The sequence below is a fragment of the Poecilia mexicana genome, unplaced genomic scaffold (genome assembly GCF_051168715.1).
Source record: "Poecilia mexicana isolate PSO_F unplaced genomic scaffold, ASM5116871v1 scaffold_14, whole genome shotgun sequence".
Taxonomy (NCBI): Eukaryota; Metazoa; Chordata; class Actinopteri; order Cyprinodontiformes; family Poeciliidae; genus Poecilia; species Poecilia mexicana.
The window spans coordinates 10,087,140-10,110,547 of NW_028263383.1; the positions used below are offsets into that span (position 1 = coordinate 10,087,140).

The 23,408-nt window shown below is 36.0% G+C and overlaps 1 protein-coding gene across 2 annotated transcripts; it reads left to right on the forward strand.

The window, feature by feature from the left end:
• The first annotated feature begins 11,511 nt into the window (after window positions 1-11,511).
• On the forward strand, window positions 11,512-15,749 carry yipf5 (Yip1 domain family, member 5). 2 transcript variants are annotated; one of them, XM_014989504.2, is made up of 6 exons: window positions 11,512-11,617; window positions 12,277-12,393; window positions 12,612-12,784; window positions 13,890-14,035; window positions 14,151-14,332; window positions 14,512-15,749. In XM_014989504.2, the coding sequence occupies exons 2-6, from the start codon at window positions 12,284-12,286 to the stop codon at window positions 14,672-14,674; spliced, it is 774 nt and encodes a 257-aa protein (XP_014844990.1). In that variant the 5' UTR covers window positions 11,512-11,617; window positions 12,277-12,283; the 3' UTR covers window positions 14,675-15,749. The 2 variants fall into 2 exon arrangements, with proteins under 2 accessions (XP_014844990.1, XP_014844989.1); XM_014989503.2 differs by having other exon boundaries at window positions 11,523-11,617; window positions 12,274-12,393.
• The last annotated feature ends 7,659 nt before the right edge of the window (window positions 15,750-23,408 follow it).

Here is a 23,408-nt window from a genome sequence, read left to right on the forward strand (position 1 = left end):
GCCCTTGTCTATTTTCATCTCAGGTGTTTTGCTCTCATCAAAGATGTTTGGGTGAGTAGCTGTTTTCTTGATGCTCTTTCTTGACTTAATGTCACTTCCCAGCCCGTTAACCTTTGCCAAATGTCTTCCCTCATTCCAAAGACCCACCTTCCAGGCAATTCACTGTCAAATAAAGACCACTAGAGCTGAAAATCCTTAAAAAAGAAAAGGATTGAAAAAACATTATTCTATTTTTTTTTTTTACATATGTTGTGACTGAATAAATACACTCAAATTAAATAAATATTTTTTTTAAATTGTCCATTGAGAGGTAGCCCATGCTTTCCTCTGACTGATTCTATATGTGTGTAACTTGGGACAAAGGCTTGAATACTGATACAAACACACTATGTAAAAATGCAGCTGGATAAATAATTTGAACTGTCTAAAAGAAAAGGAGGAACCCACCTCTGAGGAAAAATGTCTTCACTCCCTGCTGAACCTGCAACCATGATCAGAGTGCTGCTAAAAATGAAACACTGCCATTCCTTTTAAAAAAGGAAAACTATTTTCAACCACAATTCTATATTTACTTATTTATTACTGCCAAAAAAATTCTCTTTGAATCATAAAGCAGCAGTGAGGGGAGGTGACTGCTGTTCAAATTCACCAGGCTTTTCAGCTTTTTGGTAGCGATACGTGAACAAACTTCATTATGGCATGTTTGCTCCATGCAGCATTGATCTTCAAACGTAAACTCCACGAAGTCGTCGTGGGAATCAGTAACAAACCCAAGTGCCCCAGATTTCTTTTTCTTCATCAAATAAACTATTTTTAGCTGATCACATCTAAGAGAACAGATAGTTTTAGATGCATAAAATAATCAACAAATATGCACATGGAGATTTAACAGTTAAAAGGACAAACATGTTCTTCCAGAGAGCAGAGCCTAAACTGGCCCAAGATGCTGTGAAATTAAGACACATTCCTCCGTTTTCTTAGCTGTGTAATGTTTACAACAGAGCAATTAAGTGAACTTGTCTCAGTATTTTTATTTGTTCAGGAAGAAATTTCAGTTTGTTTTCTTGTGACACTCTTTACCTCTCTTTATCCAGTTCGTGCACAAGCCTCTGCAGTTTTCTCTACACTGTTCTCCCACGAGACAAGTTTATTTAACTGCAGGTCCGAACATTGCAGGAGTTTTGGCAGCTGGAGCAGAGCAGGTTGACCAAAGGCACAATAAGTGGAAAGCTTTTCTGCTCAAACACAGCACTTGGGGCAGAAAAGTTAAAAATCTGAACTCTTTTCTTGGCTGCAGCAGTTGTTACCTCACTAACTGACCCACTGCAGTTAAAGGTGGGAGTAAACAGTGATTTCAAATCTACTTTGGATTAAACTACCTTAGTTGTAGTTCATACGGATGCAATGCAAGGATGTTTGCATGATTATGGAGATTGGACATAATTTGTTATTCCAGCCAATAAAATGTGGTCAGACAACCAATGCAGTCAACATATTTTATCAGGCCTTTTTTAAATGAAAGATTGACACAATCTTAAAAGTCTAGCAAGTACGTATAGCTTTATTACTTAATACCTTGAAAAGACATGTCTTGTTGCTGTTACACCTGGCTTTAATAGGTCAGGTTCAGTCAGACTGGATGAAGAATGAAGACATGGATTTGCATGAGTTCCCAAGAAATTCTAATTACATTTACAGCTAGACAATTCCAACTTTAAGTACTGTTTCATTGTGAAGGCTTTATACTGACTGATGGTCCATGTACTGGATGCATTTTTTTTCCAGCAAATTGATTTATAAACTGACTTTCACTTACACAGAAAATGCCAAATGTGCCTGATCCACAAATGCACAAAATTATACTTTACATTGATCTTAAGGATAATTTAACCAATTGATTATTGACTGAATAATATTAGTCTATTTAACCAATAGACAAGATACCTGTTGCCTAAAAATGTTCTGAGAAGTAATGTGTTGGTTTTTAGAATTTTTTGCACAACAGGTTTTGACCAATTACTAATGTTTCTAATGGAAGGCATTATCTATGTCTGCTATATACAAACAAGAGCAAAATCATGATTGTGGATGTCAAACTTAAAGGCAACATCTTGCTTCAGCCTTACAATAGTGGGAGATTGATTCAGTTTGCACCATGTGGCACTTGGAGAGCAGTTGGCCACAATGAAGTTGTGGGTGTTGTGAAAGGATGGCAGGATGTGATAGCTCCGGAGAGAAGGAAGAAATTATTATTCATTTCTTCGTGTAAAAAAAAGGAAGCATCCAGTGATTCAGACTGTGTGCCAGTCCTGATTCATTGTTTTATGCAGAGACGCAGATGAGCTGCGATGAGATGTACATAACACCCAGGATGGAACCGGATCCAAGCCAAGTTCAACATACTCAGATTCTGAATGTTGAACTCTTGCAAATGATATATCCAGTGCCTTTTTGTCACGACAGCAACAGTTCCATGTAACCTACTGGTATTTAATGTGACAAATCAAGAAAATCTACTAAGTAAAAATGAAGTGGAAAGATAATAAAAAAAATTTACAACAAGAAAAGCATGCCAGATGAGCATATATAGTCCAACTTTAGGTAATTTAACCTAAATTTGGCCAGTAACTGGTCATTAGCAAAGAGAGGACTTATCAGAGAAGCAGACTAGAGGTCAGTTGTAACTCTGAACGTGAGTTCTGGTCCAGTCAAAGACCAGAACTCATCTAGACAGCAATGTGGCAAGACTTGGTGATTGATATTCAGATTCAAAACATCTAATTGGACCTAATTTGAGATATCATGTAAAACCAAAAATTTTTCTACCAGGTGCAAAACTGGTAGAAACATATGTTAAACCAATGTTTAGCTATGATGATAAAATTACATTTTAAAATGTTGTTCATTTAAATAGAGATATATTTGATTTATTAAAGTTTTTTAAATTCCTCCTCATCCCCCATGTCCAACCATTATTGTTCCACAAGCTTGACAAATAAACTTTCTTTGTTGTCGGTGGACTTCTATTTCTCAAAGTATTTGCGTCTGTGGTGCAGACCCAAGCAGAGATCATGGAGCCTAAAGGGATGCTCCCCCTGTTGACATGGAGAACCATGTAGGCTAGATGTTGCTAAGCAGCCACTCTCCCTCGGCCCCTCGGCCTCGGCTTACGGTTCACAAGGGAACTCTGCAAAGGAGCAGATAGCCGTGCTCGTTTACTTTCACAGTCAGCTTTCCTGCAGTGTGCAGATTCTGTCCGTGTGTAGGAGTGTGTCCTTGTCACAGTACAACATATCTCTTTCTTGCCAGGTTTTCCTGTGGAGTTCTCACAGACTCTTGGGATTAAAGAATAGTTTCCGCAGGTCCTCAGTGTGACAAATCACTTGATGGAACCAAATCTCTAGAAGTATTTTAAACTGTAAAGCCATTTTAAAGGCATAACATCCAGTTTTACTTTTCATCTAATACCAGTAAAATCTATTTGGCAAATTCTGAAAAGATGTTCAGTATGCTATATTTTTGAGTGTTGTGTGTAACTAAACATATTGCATTAATCCACCTGCTTTAAGACTTTCAGACATATTTACAATGCAGAGTAGGAAAAAATAAGTGGTGAAAAACCAGAGTGTCTTAAAGGTTTACACATTCCTGTTAAAATGTTAAGTTTTTGTGATGTAAGAAATGAAACCATTATAGTTTCCAATCTTTGTTCTGCCTCAACTCAACACACACAAATTTATTTGAGAGAAATATGTGAAAAATAAAAACAAAATGAAGCTGGTTGCATGAGTTTGCACAACCTCAAACGAATATGTTGTCAAACTACCTTTTGATTCAGTCTCAACATTCATAGGAGTCTATCACAACATTCTGACTTGGTAATATTTGCCTGCTCTCTCTTGCCAAAGCTCTCCAGATCCATTGGATTGTGATGAATTGAAGCCATGTTTCCCTGTGGGTATGGCGTTCTTTTGGTAATGTGAAGTGTACTTTTTTGTGCCAAATTCACCCTTTGGAATTGAAGCCAAAAGATCTGTTTGGCTGCCTTAGACCGTAACACATTTTTCCACAAGGTCATGGGAGAGTTTAGCCAGGCCTGAATCCATTCTTTCAAATAGAGGGCTTCTGTCTTTGCCATTTGCCCATCAATTATGACAGAATTCAAAGTATTGTTTTCACATTCAGAACAAAACCTGCAGCACCTAAAGCATTACTCTTATGACAGTAATGATATGTTATTGTGTATGTATACTGTGAATCAATTGACTTTGAGTTTGGTTTTGTCTGTTCCATATGCCAGGTATTTATTTTGAGTTATGCATGTGCTTTTGATATTTACCTCTGTTTTAGGTCTGTTCATTGGTGTTAAGTTGGAGTTGTTATTCCACATTTATCACTTTTACCCTCATGTTTCCTTGTATTGCCTCCAAACTTCTGTCATCAGTCAGTTTCATTCAGTTTGCTCCCCTTGTAGCTTCATTGCATTCTGCCGATTAGAGTGACCTAAGCACTGGTTTCACTAATCACCTCCCCTGCATTTCTGAGCTTGCCAATTTTAGTTACGCCTTGTCAGATCCACCTGCTCCCAAGTCGTCCCTTTGCTGCATCACTCATGTTGTTCCATCTTTTTTCTAGAGTTGTTCTTCAACTAATCTCTGTTCTTATCAGAGTGCCATCTACCAATCTGTTTTTAGGTCCAACTCCACCTCAACACATGAGTTATTTATTATACCATAGCTTTTTCTGTAGCTAATAGCAGCTGATAGTTTTATACAATGAGAGCCTATATTTGTATCCCATAGCTAAAAGATACAAATGTTAAGAAAATCCCACAAAGACAATTGATTTGAATAGAACAAATTGCATCTTAATTGTGGAAACAGTCTTGAAAGTATTTTTCTTGGCTTGATGTTTTACAACCCAGAAGCCTGACCTTTCAAAAAGGGTGTGACTTTTCATTTTCACTGTAGTTGCCTCCCTCTGAGTATGCAGCATCTAGCAGAGTGAGAAAGAGAATGTGACAGTTGGTGAGTAGACGATGTAAAACTGAACATGCAGCAGGTCTCTGTTCACTCCTGCCATCACTGATTTCCTCAGGAAAGCTGAGCATCCATTGGGAAATTACTGCACACCAAGAACCTCAGTTGACAGGAAGTACACATTTTGCAGATGTTGGCAGATGCAACTGAATGAAAACACAAACATGACAATGTTTAGATTTCAGGTGTGTGTGTGTGTGCGTGTGCGTGTGTGTGTGTGTGGGGGGGTGCGTGTGTGTGTGTGTGTGTGGGGGGGGGGGGTGTGTGTGTGTGTGTGTGCGTGTGTAGGTGTGTGTGCGTGTGGATGCGTGTCTGTGTGTAAACTCAGAGGTAGAACCCTCCATAGATGTTCTAAAAATATGCATCACCCTTCACATTTATTAGTATGCACTGTAAAAATATTTGGTGGTGCTATGCATTTTCTAGACACAAAGTGTCATTTTGTAGCACAATCAAGGAGCTACTTGAGTTGCTACAAAGATGCTGTATACAGTATATATTATCAAACATAACTTAAATGAAGTTTGACTTCACAATTACAGGCCTTGAAACTGGCCTCTGTCTCTTTAAGAAGCTTTTACTCTTTAGTCTGCCTTCATCACATCACATCAACCTCCTACTCCTGGCTACTCCGGGAAAGGTTCACCACTGAACTCAAAGATAATTCAAAGGGGCAATTACTTTTTGTCATTGTTCAAGTTTGCTTGGAGTGCTTTTTATCTTTAATAACTGAAATAATAATTAGAAAATTTATTTTTTATTTACTTCCCTTGTCTTTTTCTGATTGTAAAGTTTGATTGACGATCTGAAACATTCAAATAGAAGTAATGAACAAATCCCAAAAAGACAAATATCTTTCCAAGGCACTGTGCCCTGCTAGCAGTCAAACACATTGATGTGAGTCTCATCACTGAGGCCTATTTTTACCTAAATTGAATAATGTTGGACTTGACAAAGCTTGACAAACCTTTGCTGAAATTTTAATCCGTGTGACACATGTCACAAAAAATGGGATCTCTTTCTTCACTTGGTGAGAAAAATTAAGGAAACAATAAAACCTTCCAGCAGCCCAGGAAGAATGGGAAGCGGGAGAGTGGTGTAACATTTTGTGATAAGAGACTTATTTTAGAAGTTTCTGAATCTGTTTTGACATGTGGGACACTGGTGGGTTGGCTACAGCTGTCCCTGATGCCAAACAGAAACAAGTCAGAACCAAAGCATTACAAAATCCAGAACAGTCCATCTGCAAAAAGTTGAGTAAGTTTGTTTGTTTTTTAGTGACAGTTAAGGATCAACTGACAAATATTGCAGTTGAACTGTGTTGTTTGTGTGGCTGAGTCACAAACTGAGAAATTGTGTATCAACATCTCACCAGAAAATATTTAGTCTCATGTATTAGTTTGCTATGTTTTGTTAGTGATATACTTTTTAGTTTTTCACTTATAGAAATTCTCACTCCCTATTCTCCTTCATTTCTATCACAACTGTCCATCAGCTCTGAAATGATGACTAATGTCAGTGACTAAGTGCATGATCCTTGAAAAATAAAAACCTACTAAATATGGCTTCAGAACTATAGTAGCCATTTCTTTGTGTTATGATTCTTTTTCATAGATTGTATTTCATTTTTGGCAAGTGGATGACTGGACGGTTTTTATCATTTGCCTCACCATGACAGAAAAAATTTACCTTTGATTATCTTTTAGATGTCTCACACAATACACTCTAAAAAGAAAAAAGTTGAACCAACTTAATTGAATTGCTTCTGTAGGTAACAAGCAATTCAATTAAGTTTATCCAACTAAATTTATTAAGTTTAACCAATTCAATATATTATAATCACCCAACTCAATTTGTTAAGTCAGTCTTACTCAAATCATTTAGTTTACTTCAAAAATGGTAAATAAACTTAAATAGCACTTTTGACCACTGAAAGCACATATTAACACATTTATTTAATGCTCAGATTGGTTGGCAACTTGGGATTAAGTACCCAGGGGACACATTAACATATGGCAGGAGGAAGCTGGAATCAAACTGACAACCTTCCGATTACAAGGCGACTATCCACAGAGCCACAGTCGCTTACTGGGAATGTGTCCCTGTAAGCGTAAGAGTCATGGTGTCAGACGTGGGACACTGAATTATTTCAAGTAAAGTCAAAGTGAAAAAGGTTATTTAAGGAAAAGATTTGTGTATTTAGATGACACTGTAAAAAGATTATTTAAATTTAGTTTGGAACTTCTTAAGAGTTTGAGTTGACTTTCTGTAGAATTAAATCAAAGAGATTTTAAATGTTTATTAGAACAAAATAAATGATTTGAGTAAGAATGACTTAAATTTGTCATGTTAAACCCCCTTATGAATTAAGTTATAAAAACTTAGCAAATTGACTTGGAAGAACTTAGTGAATTGAGTTGGATGATCATAATAAATTGAGTTGGTCAGACTTAGGATACAAAACTGGCGTTGAACTCAATTGTTTTAAGTAAAGTCAAAGTGAAAAGTTCCTTCAGGTTAAAGATTTGTAAGTTTTGAGTTAAATGAACACAAAAAAGTAAGTTGTCATAGCAAAAGCAAAAGAATTAAGTTAAATTAATGTAAATAAGTCCATAAGATGAACTACAGCCCAAAAACACTTTTTAGAGTGTATCAGCATTTGTGCAAAGGCAATCAGTTGAACTTAAGATAATTTTAAGATAAAATAAAAGGGGTTCTCATCCAAATGAGAAGACAGTAGGATAATTAATAGAAGAAAACACTTCTCTGAGTTCACACAGCTGAGTAGCAACAAATAAAAGTCACTACAGAAGCAATACATAGTAGGCAACATTGCAATATATTTGCAATTGTGGTTCACTGGAATAGCTTATGTGGAACATTTACACAAAAGAAAAAGGCTTTTAAAAAGCTGCTCATCATATTGATCACTGTGTGTGGAAAGAAGAGGATTGGTCAGATATAAACTGTATGCTATCAGTTTATAGATACCGGAGTCATATTGCCTTGTTGACTGCTTCCATGGATCGGTATCTCATGTTGCCATAAAAAATTAGCGTTATTTTCAGAGCTTTGTGTAAGCCATTCATATCTGCTTTTGATAAAGGAGACTTCCACAGAATGGAATAGACTCATACCAGGAGGCACAGCCAAAGTATTCCTACCAAGTCACCATTCAGACATTATAAAAAAGACACAAACACAAAGTAACAAAGAGATACCAGAAAATAAAAAAGAGATTCTTCCCATACTTGCAATGTAGGAAAGGGTACAAAAAATGTATTCGTAAATCATTTAAAAAGTCTGTCCTCTTATCCATACCAGACATCTTCTAATTTGTGATGTGCTCATTATGGAGGGTGGAAATTGAATTTGATGACGATTTATCAGAGAGGTTAATCTGATAAAGGTTTTAAAAATATATGCCCAATTAATTCAGCCAAACCTACAAGTATCACTTACATAAAGTTCACTCATATTTATTTTATTAAGCTGCCTGTTACTTTCTGTATTTTTGCAACAAAGCAGGAATCTTGATGTTCCTGTCTCCTTAAGTGGGGGCAGTGAGAGAAATCCTGATGGAGGAGACGGTAGGTGGCTGTCAACGAGGGTTTACTTTAGCAGACCAAATTCACTGCTTTTAATCCTCTCATTCACCCAGACAGCGACAGCAGGATTACAGCAGAGGCTATATTAAAGAAGGCAATTATGACAGTATGTGGCAATACACTGCCCTAAATTCAATTACCCTTTCAGGCACGTTTTAATTTTCTTTAATTAAGTGGATTAGGTAGAAAGACATGTTCTTCATAAACCAGAGTGATTAAGAGTCTAAATATGATGGAAAGCAATGAATGGAAAATGACCCATTTCAATTCCTGATTAGTCACAGACTCTTTCAGTTAAGTATTTTTGTTTCATGTGTCAAAGCAATTTTGTTAAAGGATCCATTTGTTGATCCAGTTGAGAGTCTTACAGATGTCTTTGGTTTTTTGGTACTGATGTACCTTCTGCAGGGTATTTAAATGATGGTTCTGATCAATGATCAAACAGTGGAGTCAAGAAGAGTGTGGCTTTCTTCCTGGTTGTGGAAAAATGGACCACATCTTTATTTTTCAGGAGTTACTGGAGTTTTTCGCTAGTTGAATTGGATAGTTCAGGTATTTTTATGAGTGATGGCGAAATGGAGCAGAAGGTGCATAGATAGACTGGTTGCTCTGTAGAAATGAGAAGAATCAGTAACTGAAGTCATAATTAATGTTGCTGTAGATAAAATGTTGAATTAGTTCAAATAAATTTAGAAATTGAATTTTCAGAAGCGTTGTCAAAAAACTAATTAATATAATTAAATCAGTTCTTATGTAGAAGAATCTCTAAAATAGATTCATCAAGGTTAACACCACACAGTCTGAAATGGAAACCATTATTAAACCATTCAAAAAGTGCCGGTTTTACAGTTTTACTTGCACATGTTGAGATGTTAACCTCATCTTGGCATAAGACAGTGAATGATGGGTCTTTTAATTTGATTGTTTTTCCAGAGCAGCTTATAGCTCTTTTTATAACAGTTGCAATGTGCAAAAAATACTTTTATCTTTAAAGCAATACGGTAGTTAATCATTGCATAAACATATTTGTTTTTTCCAAGACGATTCAGAAACCAGCCAATTAGTTTTTGATCATCTAACTTTTAAAAAGCTGAGTACTGTGTATCATTTCCCCTCAACAGAAAATGAATACACATTTTGAACAAACTCAATATGTCTCAGGTGAAAAGTGGGTACTCTTTCTGAATGTGTTATTTTCCCACCCGTCATTTTGAAAGAAATTCTCTGTGTCTTGAGGCCAGGACAGAGCAATCGCTGTATAATTTATTTCCCTTCCACACCGTTGAAATTAATTTATGTCTAATGTATTTTTCTGTCATGATGGCTGAGAGTGTGGCTGTTTCACCTCTGAGACAGGAAATATTTAAATTTAATAAGTTCTGGGTAAGAGATCCAGTCAGTGGGTGTTACAGATATTTTGAAGGTCTGCTGCTAATGTGAACTGTCACCAAAATTAATCTATTTTTTCTTGTTTACTTTTCTCTCTTTATTCTCTTGCCCTTCAAAAGCAATGAAATGAGTCCTTATATTTGTGTCTTTCACTCACGTTTCCCTATTTCCTATCTCACAGTTCAAAATGACATCTGTTATTCTCATTTCCTGCAGTCCCACCTTCCTCTCAGCATAGGTCATGAGCCCCATTATTTTGCATAATGCACATCATCAAAGAGCCAGTATCCGCCTGCATTATGGAAGTGGTGCAGTTCTCCTGCTCATGCCGGGTGATTGATCTCCTCCCCTGCTTCCTGTTGAAAGAGAGTACCTTTGTTCTTTCCAGGAGACCAGTACATGTCCTCTTGCATTATCGTTGTTATCATCTACCCTGTGTATCTATTTACAGTTGTTAGACCTGTGGTTTCTCTAGCTATATATCAATCAGCTGATGTGGTGTCATAGGGGACAAATCAGAAACTGTTTTATTTATTTTTATTACTATTTATTAAAGCACAGATATTGTATGGGATGTATTTCTATAGTCTCTTTTTAGTGCGTTTCATTATACTATAAAAAAATATTACCCTTTTTCAAAGGAAAGGTTTTTCTCTGATCTTTTAGTGATTGTTGGTGCTTGAATTTAAAATTTAATGCAATATATTTTTGGTCAGTTGCAGCAAACTTTCATCTTCAGTCAAGAGCTTGCAGAATGATGGCCACATTTATTGGACCCTGGTAAAGATGCATTAAAGGACACCTAAAAAAATTATGTTTTTTCAAAGCAGCATAATCCAGCTGTAAAAAAAGACTTAAAGTCTAACTTTTAATATGCATGAGGGAACATCACATTTAAAAAATACTTTTTCCCTTATATCACCAGCGTTGTTTTCAATGCTTTGTGTAAAATCTAATTTTAACAATAGGATATGACTTCTTTGACATTTCACAAGGTTCCAGGGTGACCACTGTTGTTTTAAAAAATATTACGTCTGGAATAATTTATATATATATATGTGTGTTGGGTCATTATGCTGCAAAAGGTAATCCATTTGATTTTTTTTATATAATTCACATCAATTCCATACAAAAACTTCTGCTATTTCAAAAATTACACAATTTACTCTAACTATTCTCTCACTGCCTTAGAAGAAGAATAAACAATGTAACACCATCATAGATCTTCCATCATCTTTAATAGTGGGCATGGGGTGCTGTATCACAAATCTATAGTTTCATGATAAACCCAGTTGGATAGTTTGTTGCTGGAAAGCTTAATATTAGTCTTTGTATCCATTCGCCGTCTTCCGCAATCCTTATTGTGTCTGTTAGTATGCATTCATCACATACTCATACTCTTTAGTCTCATCCTGACTTTTAACACAGTTGAAATACCAAAATATGCCAGCAGGAGGCAACTCTTTTTCTTCAGCGAATAATTTGCTGTGTCCCTAACGGCTTTCCGTCTTTCTCCTGACACGTAGCAACCACAGTGGAGTTGGCAGGGCTCAACTAAGTGTTGTCCAGTTGACATCACAAGTAAGAATCATCTTTATTGCTGTTAATATCATAATTATGTCTGTTTAATTAAATTGGGAACGTAAGTTGATTTTGGCTTTACGTGTACGGATTCTAACAAATGTTTCAGCATCTGTTAGAGTTAGCAGAAGCTAACAAACTAGCCACAGAGTAAACGGGAAGATTAGCCTACTAAAGATGAAAGGCTATGTTTGCAGTTTTTCTAATGTTTTCCTTTCATTTTGAAGTCGTCTGATGTTCTGTGTACTTAATTGAATATTGTTGTGTACTGTGTTGTGAAAGAACGTGTTTTAGATGCGTTTTACATTCTGTTTAAAGAAGCGTGGTTAGCATTTTGGGAATGCTAACGGTTTGTTAAATTAAGCTAATCAACGTAGTTGTTGCCAAAATACACGTAACATGCATTTGTCCATTCTTTGTAAAAGGAAGCCGTCATTATTTCTTTACCTTGAAATCAAATCCTTTCTAGATTTATGTGTGTGTTTTGCCTTGTGTCAACCTCACTCTCAAATAATCCCAGGATAATATATTGTTGACATAATTCTATGAAACAAACAATTACAGGTGTGTGAGCTTGATGTTGTAATGTTATTGTAGGTATTATAGTGTCACAATATTAAATGTAAATAAAACCATTTTTATCTCTTTGGTTTTAGCAGAGTAAGAATGTCGGGGTTTGATAACTTCAACACTGACTTCTACCAGTCAAGCTACAGCGTAGACGACCAAAACCAGGGTGGATATGGCTACGGTAACTCTGAAAACCCTTACAACAAGTAAGAGAATCAAATTTCTTTCTTTTTTCTTCAGTTGTGATTTTTCTGGCTTCTGAAGACTCATGAAAGTTGAAACTTCCCTGAACAGCCTAGCTCATGTCTACAGCTTTCATTTAGTCCTTTATTTGTTTTCAAGCTCCAATTAAAGATCACAAACTACCTCCTTTTTGATCATTTCCGTCACAAACTTCTGTTTATTGTTAATAAATTGTCCGCAGGCCGTACGGTCAGTATGATTACTCGCAGCCGATGGGCTACCCATCCCCAGGAATGATGCAACCCCAGCAGCCGTATACAGGACAGATCTTCCAGCCCACACAGACCTACACCCCAAATGCATCACAGTCCATGTACAGTAACAGCTTTGATGACGAGCCGCCACTGTTAGAAGGTAAGTGAGCCACAACCTGACCTTAACAGAAAGTAAAAAATAAAATATATTTTTTTGGAATTCCCTTTTGATTCATTTTTAAAAATTTGGAACAGAAGCACCAATTGAATTCTAAGCCCAAAATGGTATTGCTAAGATTGGTGTGCTTTGTTATTCAGGACTAAAAGCTACAACTGAGGAGCTGTTTCCAAATACGTTGCATTAAAAAGTCAGAATAACCATTTTATACAATTAAAATTCTACCAAAGTTGAACCAACAAGTATTTCCTAAAGTTTTGTTTTCCTGTTTCTTATGTGCTTAATGTGACCTTTTGCTGATACGTAAAGATGTTCTCACACCGATGTGTTGTTTCTTGGTACTCTTTCTAGAGTACCCAAGTATCAAAGTGGGAAGGACATTCTCATCATAAAAATGCTGAGATTATTTTTAATATAATAATAATCTAACCTTAGATTATCTTTTGTGACTATGTGACTAAATTTCACATTTTATCTTGATCACACATTTGTTCTCCAAAAAATTAAACTAAATTGAGTTTCTCAAACATATTGATTAGTTTTATTCTGAAACTTTAAAATTATGACGGTTTACATACACCTTCACCATGATCACTGACATTTCTTAATTAGTTTTCTTAATTATTTTGAGTGGATATTAGCTTTATTTTTTTATTAGAATTGATTAAAACTAAGGTTTTAGCATCCTAAAAGATCTGACTCTACTACTTTTTTTAGTGACTGTATCACTAAAACTAAGGTTTTAGTTTTACAGTCACAACTTAAATAGATTACTGGGCTGCTGTAAATCAAGTTCAGGCAAATATTGATCAATGACATCTTTAAACTGAGATGTCGAGAGGAAATGCACCTTACAAATCCTCTAGAAAACAAGTATATAAGTGCTTTTTAATAATATTCTAAGTAAAAAGTCAGAAAAAAATGTGCAGAAACTAAATAATGTTCCACAAATACTGGTTATATTAATCCTTTCATGGTGTTATTCCATGGAGAATTCATATGCAGTAATTTTTGGCATTAGATATGTTTGATCATACTTGACCAAGACATCCTTAATGTAGGAGTTTTTGTTCCTTTTTGTTTACAGAATTAGGGATCAATTTTGACCATATCTGGCAGAAGACTCTCACAGTTCTCCATCCACTGAAAGTAGCAGATGGGAGCATCATGAATGAGACAGACCTGGCTGGTCCGATGGTCTTTTGTTTGGCCTTTGGGGCAACTCTTCTCCTGGTAAATAATGGACTTAATTATATTCTTCAGTCTTCACAGTCAGAGTAGCCTTCAGTCAATAAATCCATATTCTCTGTCTGTTTGGCACTTTTTCCCCCCCACTTCCCTATTACAGTCGGGTAAGATTCAGTTTGGTTACGTGTATGGCATCAGTGCGATTGGTTGCCTCGCCATGTACTGCCTCCTCAACCTCATGAGTATGACGGGCGTGTCCTTCGGCTGCGTGGCCAGTGTGTTGGGATACTGCCTCCTTCCTATGATCATCCTCTCCAGCTTTGGAGTTGTGTTCTCATTACAGTAAGTACACAGTCAAACTGTCTAATATGGGCGACCTGGTCAGGTTTATTTATCCAAAATACCAGAATTATTAGCAGTCATGGATTTTAGCTCAAAATAAAACTACTGCATGTTGTTCAGGTTTGTGAATGTTTATTCAAGCATTGGTGACTAACTTACTGCTGTCTTGCTCTCTCTAGGGGCATGATGGGGATTATACTAACAGCAACAATTATCGGCTGGTGCAGTTTCTCTGCCTCAAAGATCTTCATATCAGCGTTGGCTATGGATGGGCAGCAGTCGTTGGTTGCTTATCCATGTGCTTTGCTATACGGGGTCTTTGCACTCATCTCTGTCTTCTAAAAAAAATCTTTGCACAACAGTTTAAAATAACTGCTCCCCACTTTCTGTATTTTCAGTCCAATTAGCGTCAATGTAATTAGTGTAATTATTGGCTAATTACACAGTTGCTACAGAAAAATTGGAGCCTCCTCGTCTAAATGGCATCTAGGATTTTCTTCTTTGTAAAAGCCGCCTCCTCTCGCCACATTCCGACCTGAAGCCATGAGGGCTCAAGTGATTCGTATCATCTAGGAATCCTCTGCAACTTGTTCCCTTCATGCATCTTAAAGAATAGGACTGTTAAATAAATCTGATGGAAAAACAACCTGCTGTGGACCATTTTCTACCCTTATATGGTATCATACAACCCAGTGAGGACGTGAATGAAGTCAGGAAGTATATTCAATTTACACACATGGGTACAGATTCTCAGTTTTTATAAAAACCCAGTAAGAAATGCCATAAATTATGATTTGTATGAAAAGAAAAGTTTATTTCAGGCAAACACCCACAGGATCTAAAACAGCAACTGTAAGGGAAGCAGTCCACTTCCTGTCTGCATTGGTCCACAGCTGTTTATGCTGCTTTTCCTCAGTGGATGTTTTATTGCTCAAATCTTTTTAATCCATGGAGCCATGGGTCTTCTTCATCAGAAAGACATCAGCTATGCTGCATCTTCTGACCTATTTTATTTGATCGTAAGATATTCGTTTGAGCGTCATTGCCATTCAGAAAAACACAACAACAGTTTGCACAGGATTAACTATTGAGAATAAGTAGTCTGGATGAAACTCCCTTTTGTCCTGACATACTTGTTTCTGTCTACAGTTCTTTTCTAATTTTAGAGACTCTTCTCTTTGTATGCTTTGTGTATTCTGTACATGTCTGCTCATCCACATTAAAGTTGGTTTTGAAAGTTTTTGTGATTACATAATGCTTTGATCATCATTCTTGTGGAAGTTGCACATATTACAGAATAATGAGGGGATAAATGGACTGAAGATGTGGACCCTTTTGTTTCATGACAGAAGACATTCTCAACCACCTTTTGTAAAAAGCAACTTACTCGAACAAAATAAATCATTTACAAGCTTTGTCCATGCCTTTGTTTTGTTGTCTTATAAATTTAAAGTGGCACTTAATGAAAGGTTTTGCAAAAGTACTTGTCAAACTTTATCATAATTCTAACTTTGAAACTACAAAATTTAATCTTATTTATTGTTTTGTTTGTAGTAGTGCAATACATATTTATTGGATGTATTACAAGCAATATGATACACAGGTTACGGGCTGAGCATTAATCAGAAGCAGCCAGTAAGTCGGCAGTAATGCTGGAGGATCTGCAGGGAAGCACAGGTAGACATTCTGTTGACAGGAACAGTTTCAATGGTAAACAAATCTGACCTTTAAGGGAGAGTGGAAAGAAGAGAGTCATTAAGAAGACCTAACAGTTATCTTTTATGACCACCATGCAAGATGCATTGTTTGGTGGAAAACTAAGCTTGCTCTTAAAAATTGACATTTACAAATTCCTTCCATACTCTCATTAAGTTTGAGCTGTTTTGCAATCAAAAATTGGGAAATATTTGTATCCAGAGCCACACAGATGGTAAAGACATACGAGTTAACAACTGTAACTTGAATGTAAGGTGGTTACATTAATACACTATTGAGATAAAAGAAGTCACATTTGCAGTTTTCATGCTGTTTGAAGTGTGATGCTGCTCGTTGTCTTGAACACACAAACACTGCAACCTCTGTTTACCCAGAGTCATTCTTGTATGGGTAGAGGTAACAGGATGTTGGCAGTGATGTCACCATGTTTGCACATTGTTTGGTCTCTGCAAATTTGCATCATGTTTCAGTTCCAGAATCATACATCTGGATTCACTCAGGAGATTGGATGCTACATGAAGTCTTTAATGAAGTCTTATTACTGGCATCTGATTTAACTTTAACTAACATTCCCTGTTTGTTTATGTATTAAGTGTCCCGCCCCAACAGTTAAGGCTTATTTACTTTGTGAATCTGCTTGCCACAGATTTTGTGGGGCGCTTACACTGTCTGGAAAAGTTTGGTATGCGTTTTTACTATTAAATGATACATGTGGAAAATTTGAGAGTTTTGATTATTTCTAATGTCTTTTTTCAGATGAAACATATTCAATTTTTGACATTTATTTATATTTTAATAAATGTAATTGCAATTGCCAAACCATAACTTTCATCCAAATACTTCTGGGTTTTAATTACTGACTGATGCAAATTTAATTAGATGACATTGTTTAAATCTTGGAGAAGTGGTAAACACTTTAGAGGTCAGCTGAAGCCACACGTTTTAAACAATGCAAAATTAACGTTTAGGTATTAAGCGAAACTGAAGAACAGATTAGAACAGTTTTCATCGGAAATTTCATTTACACAAATCTGCCACTGGGTGTCAGTGTTTGGTTGCTTCTTAGATTATTGCTTTGTGTTCTACTGTATCACCTACTTCAGACTGATATTTTCCCCAGGGCAATGGCTGAATCGTGACTTATTTTTACATTAAGTCACCAGAAGAAATTTACAACCCACTGTAGACAAGTTTAGCATGCATGAGAAAGTTAAACCAAACCGACCCACCTTGGTACTCATACTAGACTGTGTTATTTCTCGTATTTATGTTATTTGCTTTTCTGTGTCTTACTGTTTTCAGCTTTTTAAAGTGATTATGAAAAAATTTGTTTGTATTTAGAAACTTTATTTATTTAAATGAGACAATTATAGAGACAATTTGTTGTTTTCAATAGAAATAATGCTTTTGGGACAAACAGAACCTGACTCTAAAAGCGGTAACACTTTATTTGAAGGGGGCTGAATAAGACTGTACTTTCATATACATGACATAACACCTGTCATGAACATCAATAAGTCTTCATGAATATTTATGACTGTTGTCATAAAGTGTCATAAAGTGTCATAAAGTGTCATTCGGTGTCATTCGGTAAATCATGACACTTTTAATACAAAGTTGACATTATTCAAAATGTCTTTGTTATGACAACTTGACATTAACCAAGAAATCATTACTGTTTAAACTTTACCTTTAATAACATAAAGTTACCTAATTTTTAAAGTGCAATCAATAATACTTTTATAACCAATTTATATCAGTAATGATTTCTTGGTTAATGTCAAGTTGTCATAAAGACATTTTGAATAATGTCAACTTTGTATTAAAAGTGTCATAATTTACCGAATGACACTTTATGACAACAGTCATAAATATTCATGAAGGCTTATTCATGTTCATGACAGGTTTTTATGACAGTGTCATGTCAGTCTTATTCAACCCCCTTCAAATAAAGTGTTACCCTAATAGCAGTGTTTTGTGGCATAAAAGCGTAATATTAATAGACATATTGTTACTGTTTCCTTTTTTATTTTTATTACATTGTATTTACAGGACCTGCATCCTGATTTAGAACCAACAGGCTGCTTTGTTTGGGTCTGGGAAAAGAAGACCACCATAGCATTATGTCATCTAATGGAGGATAATCTGACTTCCATCTGGCCGGTGTGACTCACAGTCTGTCCCGCCTTCAGCCTGGCTGACCAGTGGCCAGCAGCTCAGGATAGATGGGGAACAGTTCTAAAACAGTTAGATAAAAATACTGAAAAGGAAGGAAACACTTCATTAAAACAGATTATCCGCATTTGCAATATAATTTGTGGACAATAATGTAGGAATTAGGAAAATGGGCTGCAGACTTAAAAGCTTAAAACCAGATTAATTACAATATTGCATGGGCAACAGTTCATGTAATATTTATCTAGTCTAAAAGACAGCTCTATTAAAGTGACAGGTAAATGTATCCTTTTTCTCAAAAAAAAAAAGAATTGAAAGGGTATTTGGGACTGAATGATATTTTCTTTAGAGACTAGCAAACCCTTTTGGTCCCATTTTTAGTCTGGACTTTACAAATTATGTGACTTCTGAAGGCAGTCAGTTTGTTCTTGAATCCACATAGAAAGAATAATTCTCCATAAAGGATCATAGAGAGCATGATTAATGTTTGAATTAATCAAAAAGAAAACTCTTTGAAATTATTTTGGAGAATTGTGCACAACAATTCTCCCATTGTTTTGGAGAAGATTTGGATGCTTCTGAGCATCCAAATCTGTCATCTGTTAAAAATTACAGAATAAAGTTTCAATCCCTTCACAAAAAACAACTTCATAAACTATTTACAGAAAGTTATAGCACATTGTTCAAAGAGTGAGGTAAAACTTGCCAAATAGTGTATAAAACCCTGCTGCTTATGTCTTTTAAATAAATTAACAGCTTAGGAAATAACTTTTTAAATTATTAATAAGTCTTTTATAGTTGTAGTTTTCTTGTTAAGGGGTACTGTTACAGAAAATTTGATTTATAAAAATGTTTCATTTCAGAAAAACATTATTTATCTTCCGAGAAGATTGAAGAAAATTCTAAGAAAAAATGATTATCTGCTCTGGAAATATTACCTGCCATAAAAGCAGTTTATTCTACATTTGCTCAAAATGTCCTGCACAAGACACTTTCAACTGCATTCTGGATACACCCAAAAAGAAAAATAAATCCTCACAGCAGTGAGGCTGATCAGGATGTTACCTTTGCTGAGACAAGCGACAGGCTGAAATATGATGATTGGTATTCAGCAACACTGCGCCGCCTTTTAGTACATCTGCAAAACCGACAATGCATGAATATTCACTGAGCAACTGTTAACACAGCACTGAGTGTGATTTTCTCCTGCACTTCATTAGGCTAATTGTCAGCCCTCATTGCACTGTGGACTCATCTAACAGTGGATTCAGAACTCAATGAACTAATGCAAACATTGCAGAATCTGGCAGAGGGAAGATGAGGGATATGTTCATGAGCGTGTGCATCAGTGAATTTGCATTCATGGATGGATGTGAAGGTAATGTGTGCTTCAAGGACTTCTGTGTACATATTTGTTTGTGTTAGGGATTTCATCATAGAAATCCATCTCCAAAGATAAAAGATAAGAAATTTTATTTTTAAAAACTAACTTAAGTTTAAGTTGAATAAAGCACAAAGAAAACACACACCATCATGCGAAAGCAAAGTGGGTTATTTTAATGGTATTTTATAGACTGACACAAATTAGCACGTAGTTTTTAAAAAAAAGGAAAACATAAGGATAATTTGTAGGTGTGAATGTGTAGTTTCACCACACAAATCATTTTGCATCCAGGCCAAAACTTATTTTTTTCTACTGTAGAGTGCTTTTAGCCTACATTTACTGTGTAAAGCCATCGCAAACTGGAAGCAGGAACTCTAATGGCTTCATAAAAGAAGATTTGTGTTGTGCATCACTAATAGTTATTCTGTCAACTTCCTGACAGGATAAAAAATGTTGCTTTTTAATTTGATCAAGCACATTTGCTCAAAACATTCAAACCTGGTTAGACATTGCAAAGATTGTACCTTGGCTGATCACAAAACACTTCATCATTGTTGAGTGAGAAGTAAGTTACAGTTAGTCAGAAAACATACATCAAATCATTTCTTCATTTTCTTGATTTGAGAGTGTGTTATTTTACAGTCCTACAAAATGAAACCGAAAGTGAATGAATTATGAAGGTTTTGTTTGTACTGTTTGCTTCACGTGGATTCAGCTTCGGCATGGAGCATCTGGACAGGACTGGGATCCATCTGGTCCTGCTGGGCAATTCTTATTCAGAATGCATAACATAAGTGTGATAATTCAAAGCAGGAGCATTCAGTTACAGCTCAGACACAAGCTTCAATATTGCTGACATCACTGGGGCTTTTATTAGCAGAGCTGTGACTCATCGCTTGTATTTGTCTTTTCCTTAAACTTCTTTCCTCAGATGTTTATTTGCAACGGTTCTGATAGCTCCACGCAGAAATGCACTCCAGGTCGGATAAAATGGAGTCACTTTCTGCACAGGATATACGTTTAAAATCATACTGTCAATATTATAAAACAGCATTTTTAAAATTAGATTTTGACTACTCTTTGTTGTAAACTTGGATTTACTTTGTGTTTGGTGGAAGTCACCCAGAGACATAATGAAGGATGTTAGTTTACAAAATGGAGAAGTGCTAAGCAGCTAATACTCAAGGACAACCAGAGTATTTGGAGAGAACCTCACTGTGCTACATGCACAAAAGCTTCAAACCCAAAAACTTTCTTACTCCATGTTTACAATTCCTTTCTGTGAAAATAATCTCATAGTTTGTTTTTCTTTTTTTTGCTAATATTATATAGTAGGACTGCAGTAAAAAAAGAAATGCCCTGGCTTTCTGTTCCAATATAAGATCCTCTTTGTAAACCAGCCTGCGTTTGTTCAGTTTAAACCACCAAACTGCAGGTGTTCAGAACCCTGTTGTTTCTTTTTCTTGCAGTAGTTAGTCTAATAAAATATAAATTTGCCTCATTACCCTGCCTTTTTATTTATTAATGATAACTTATTTCTCCATTTGTAAACATAATTTCTTCTGCCCTGATCGTTATACAATCCCTTCATACAGTTACAGTCATCAAAGCCTTTGACATATCCTTAATGAAAACACTGAGCAAATTACTGATCACTAGTCCCACAGCTCTGAAGTTACTAAAGCTTCCAACATGGATCACAGAGATATGATACATAATACTCAGTCAACAATTGACTTATTAGGACCCTGTTCTCAACAACGTCCATAATAAAGACTCAGAGCATGTAGACTAACAATTGCCACACGTGCAGTAGATTACAAATATACTGCAAGTTTAATCTGAAATTATTTCTTCTCTGCTTTAGAACAACATAAATAAAATGGCTTGGGTGGGGAGGGACATCATAGACAGGTCATAGAAATATCTGCGGTCTAGACCTCTTAAAGCTCCCTCCAGAACCGGGCAGCAATTTAATGAGATGCAAAGAAAAGTCTGCTATGTATAACTCAAACAGAAGAGCGCAAGCAGAAAAAACGGTCTTGATAGAACCTTGCATAACCTCAAAGCTTAAATTATTCATTAAATGGCCCAGCAGACAGGGTTTGGAGTTTGATATTCTGGACCGAAACACAGACAGAACATGGACATCTGGGAGGGAAACAACACTGAAAGACTTAGGATGACAGATGGTAATTCAACCATATAAACAATCATGAGGAATCAAGTAACCCAGCAGTTTGGATAAACTACCATAGCTCTAACGCCTGAAACCAACTCTTGCAAACATTTCCTGTCTGTCACCTTGCACACATCCGATAGTTATTTTAGACAAACAGGAAGAAGATAGAGAAAAAACCCATGAAGTAATCGCCAATTAAATCTTATCTCAAAGCTTTCATGTTCAGTTTTTCAGGAGCTGCCATTTCTACATGGAATAACGAGCAACATGGCATTAAGCTCCCCGCAGGTGTCATATCTCACCGACGTTATCTACTGTTACAGCTGGCAGCAAATGTCCATGTCAAATGCAGTTTGGTTGCAAAACAGATACATATTTGTCAATTCACATCTCAATACAGCACAGTCACAATTGTTGCCTAAATCTTTATTGACTTGTTATTCATGCCTTGTTTAAGTTTAATGTCTCTATCCTTAACCAAAGAAAGTAATCAAAAGGGGTGTAACCCTAGCAAATCCAGGTTATGGCAAATATGTTTGAGTTATCAGTCATCCCACTATTCTCTATGTAGATCAAAAGAGTGCATACTGAGCAGATTAATAGTAGCTATGCAAATGTGCCTTATCTGTACGATCCAGGTTCATGGAGGAGCTTAAAATGTAGACTTTACACAGAAAGACCTGGGTAAGATTTGAAATCAGTACCTTATTTCCTGCTTGTTGGCAAGGATTAAACTGAGGGGCTTCAGATTTCTAACCTGGGAAAACCTTATGATGGAGAGTGTGGATAGGGAGTAAATTGTACAGTTGTCTCTCTCAGATTGGTCACCCCTTTGGTCTGTATCAGATAAGCAGAAAAACATGAACAAGTAAATTTTTTTATATTTGTAAAATGGTAAAAAATTGCAAAGTATGAAGAAGGAAACATTGGTTTGAAGAATGTACCAATATATGGAGAATCAATGTAAAATGAGTACAAGATAATTATAATAGTCTTATGTCTTAATATGCACCACTGCTGCCTCACTCCTTACCTTCTTTTGTACTGTACATCTAGGGCCCTCCTATGTTCATCCATGCATGACGCACAGCTTGACAACAAATTAGATCATTGTGCTCTGATTGTTAGACCACTAATGAGTCTCGTAAAGCTACAGGAAGCTATAGCACATGTCAGGACACCAGCGACTGGACAGTTGGCTGAATGGACTACTGACAGTGTGACGCCAAATTTAAATACATGATACACACAACTCAGCAGAAAAACTCCTGCTCTACACGTGATGAATTCATTGGGTAAGACTGGCTTTAACATAATGAATGTCATAGTGTATAAAAATAGTTTCCTTTGTAGTGTTGTGTGAAAGTTCTGTTTCTACTCCAACTACGTGCAATGTGATGAAGTGTTTTGCAATCTCTTCTTTAGCTTTCACAAGGTTCCCTGTTTTTTTTCTCCATGTGAATTTTGCACACAAATGTAATGTGTACAAATTGAACAAGCTGTTTATCAGATTGTTTCTGTAGAAAACCTTCAATCTTTTGTTACCACTTTTGTAAAAATTTTGACCTTCAGATGACACTTTTGTCTGGTGCCAATTTTTTTTTCAAGAGGTATAATAG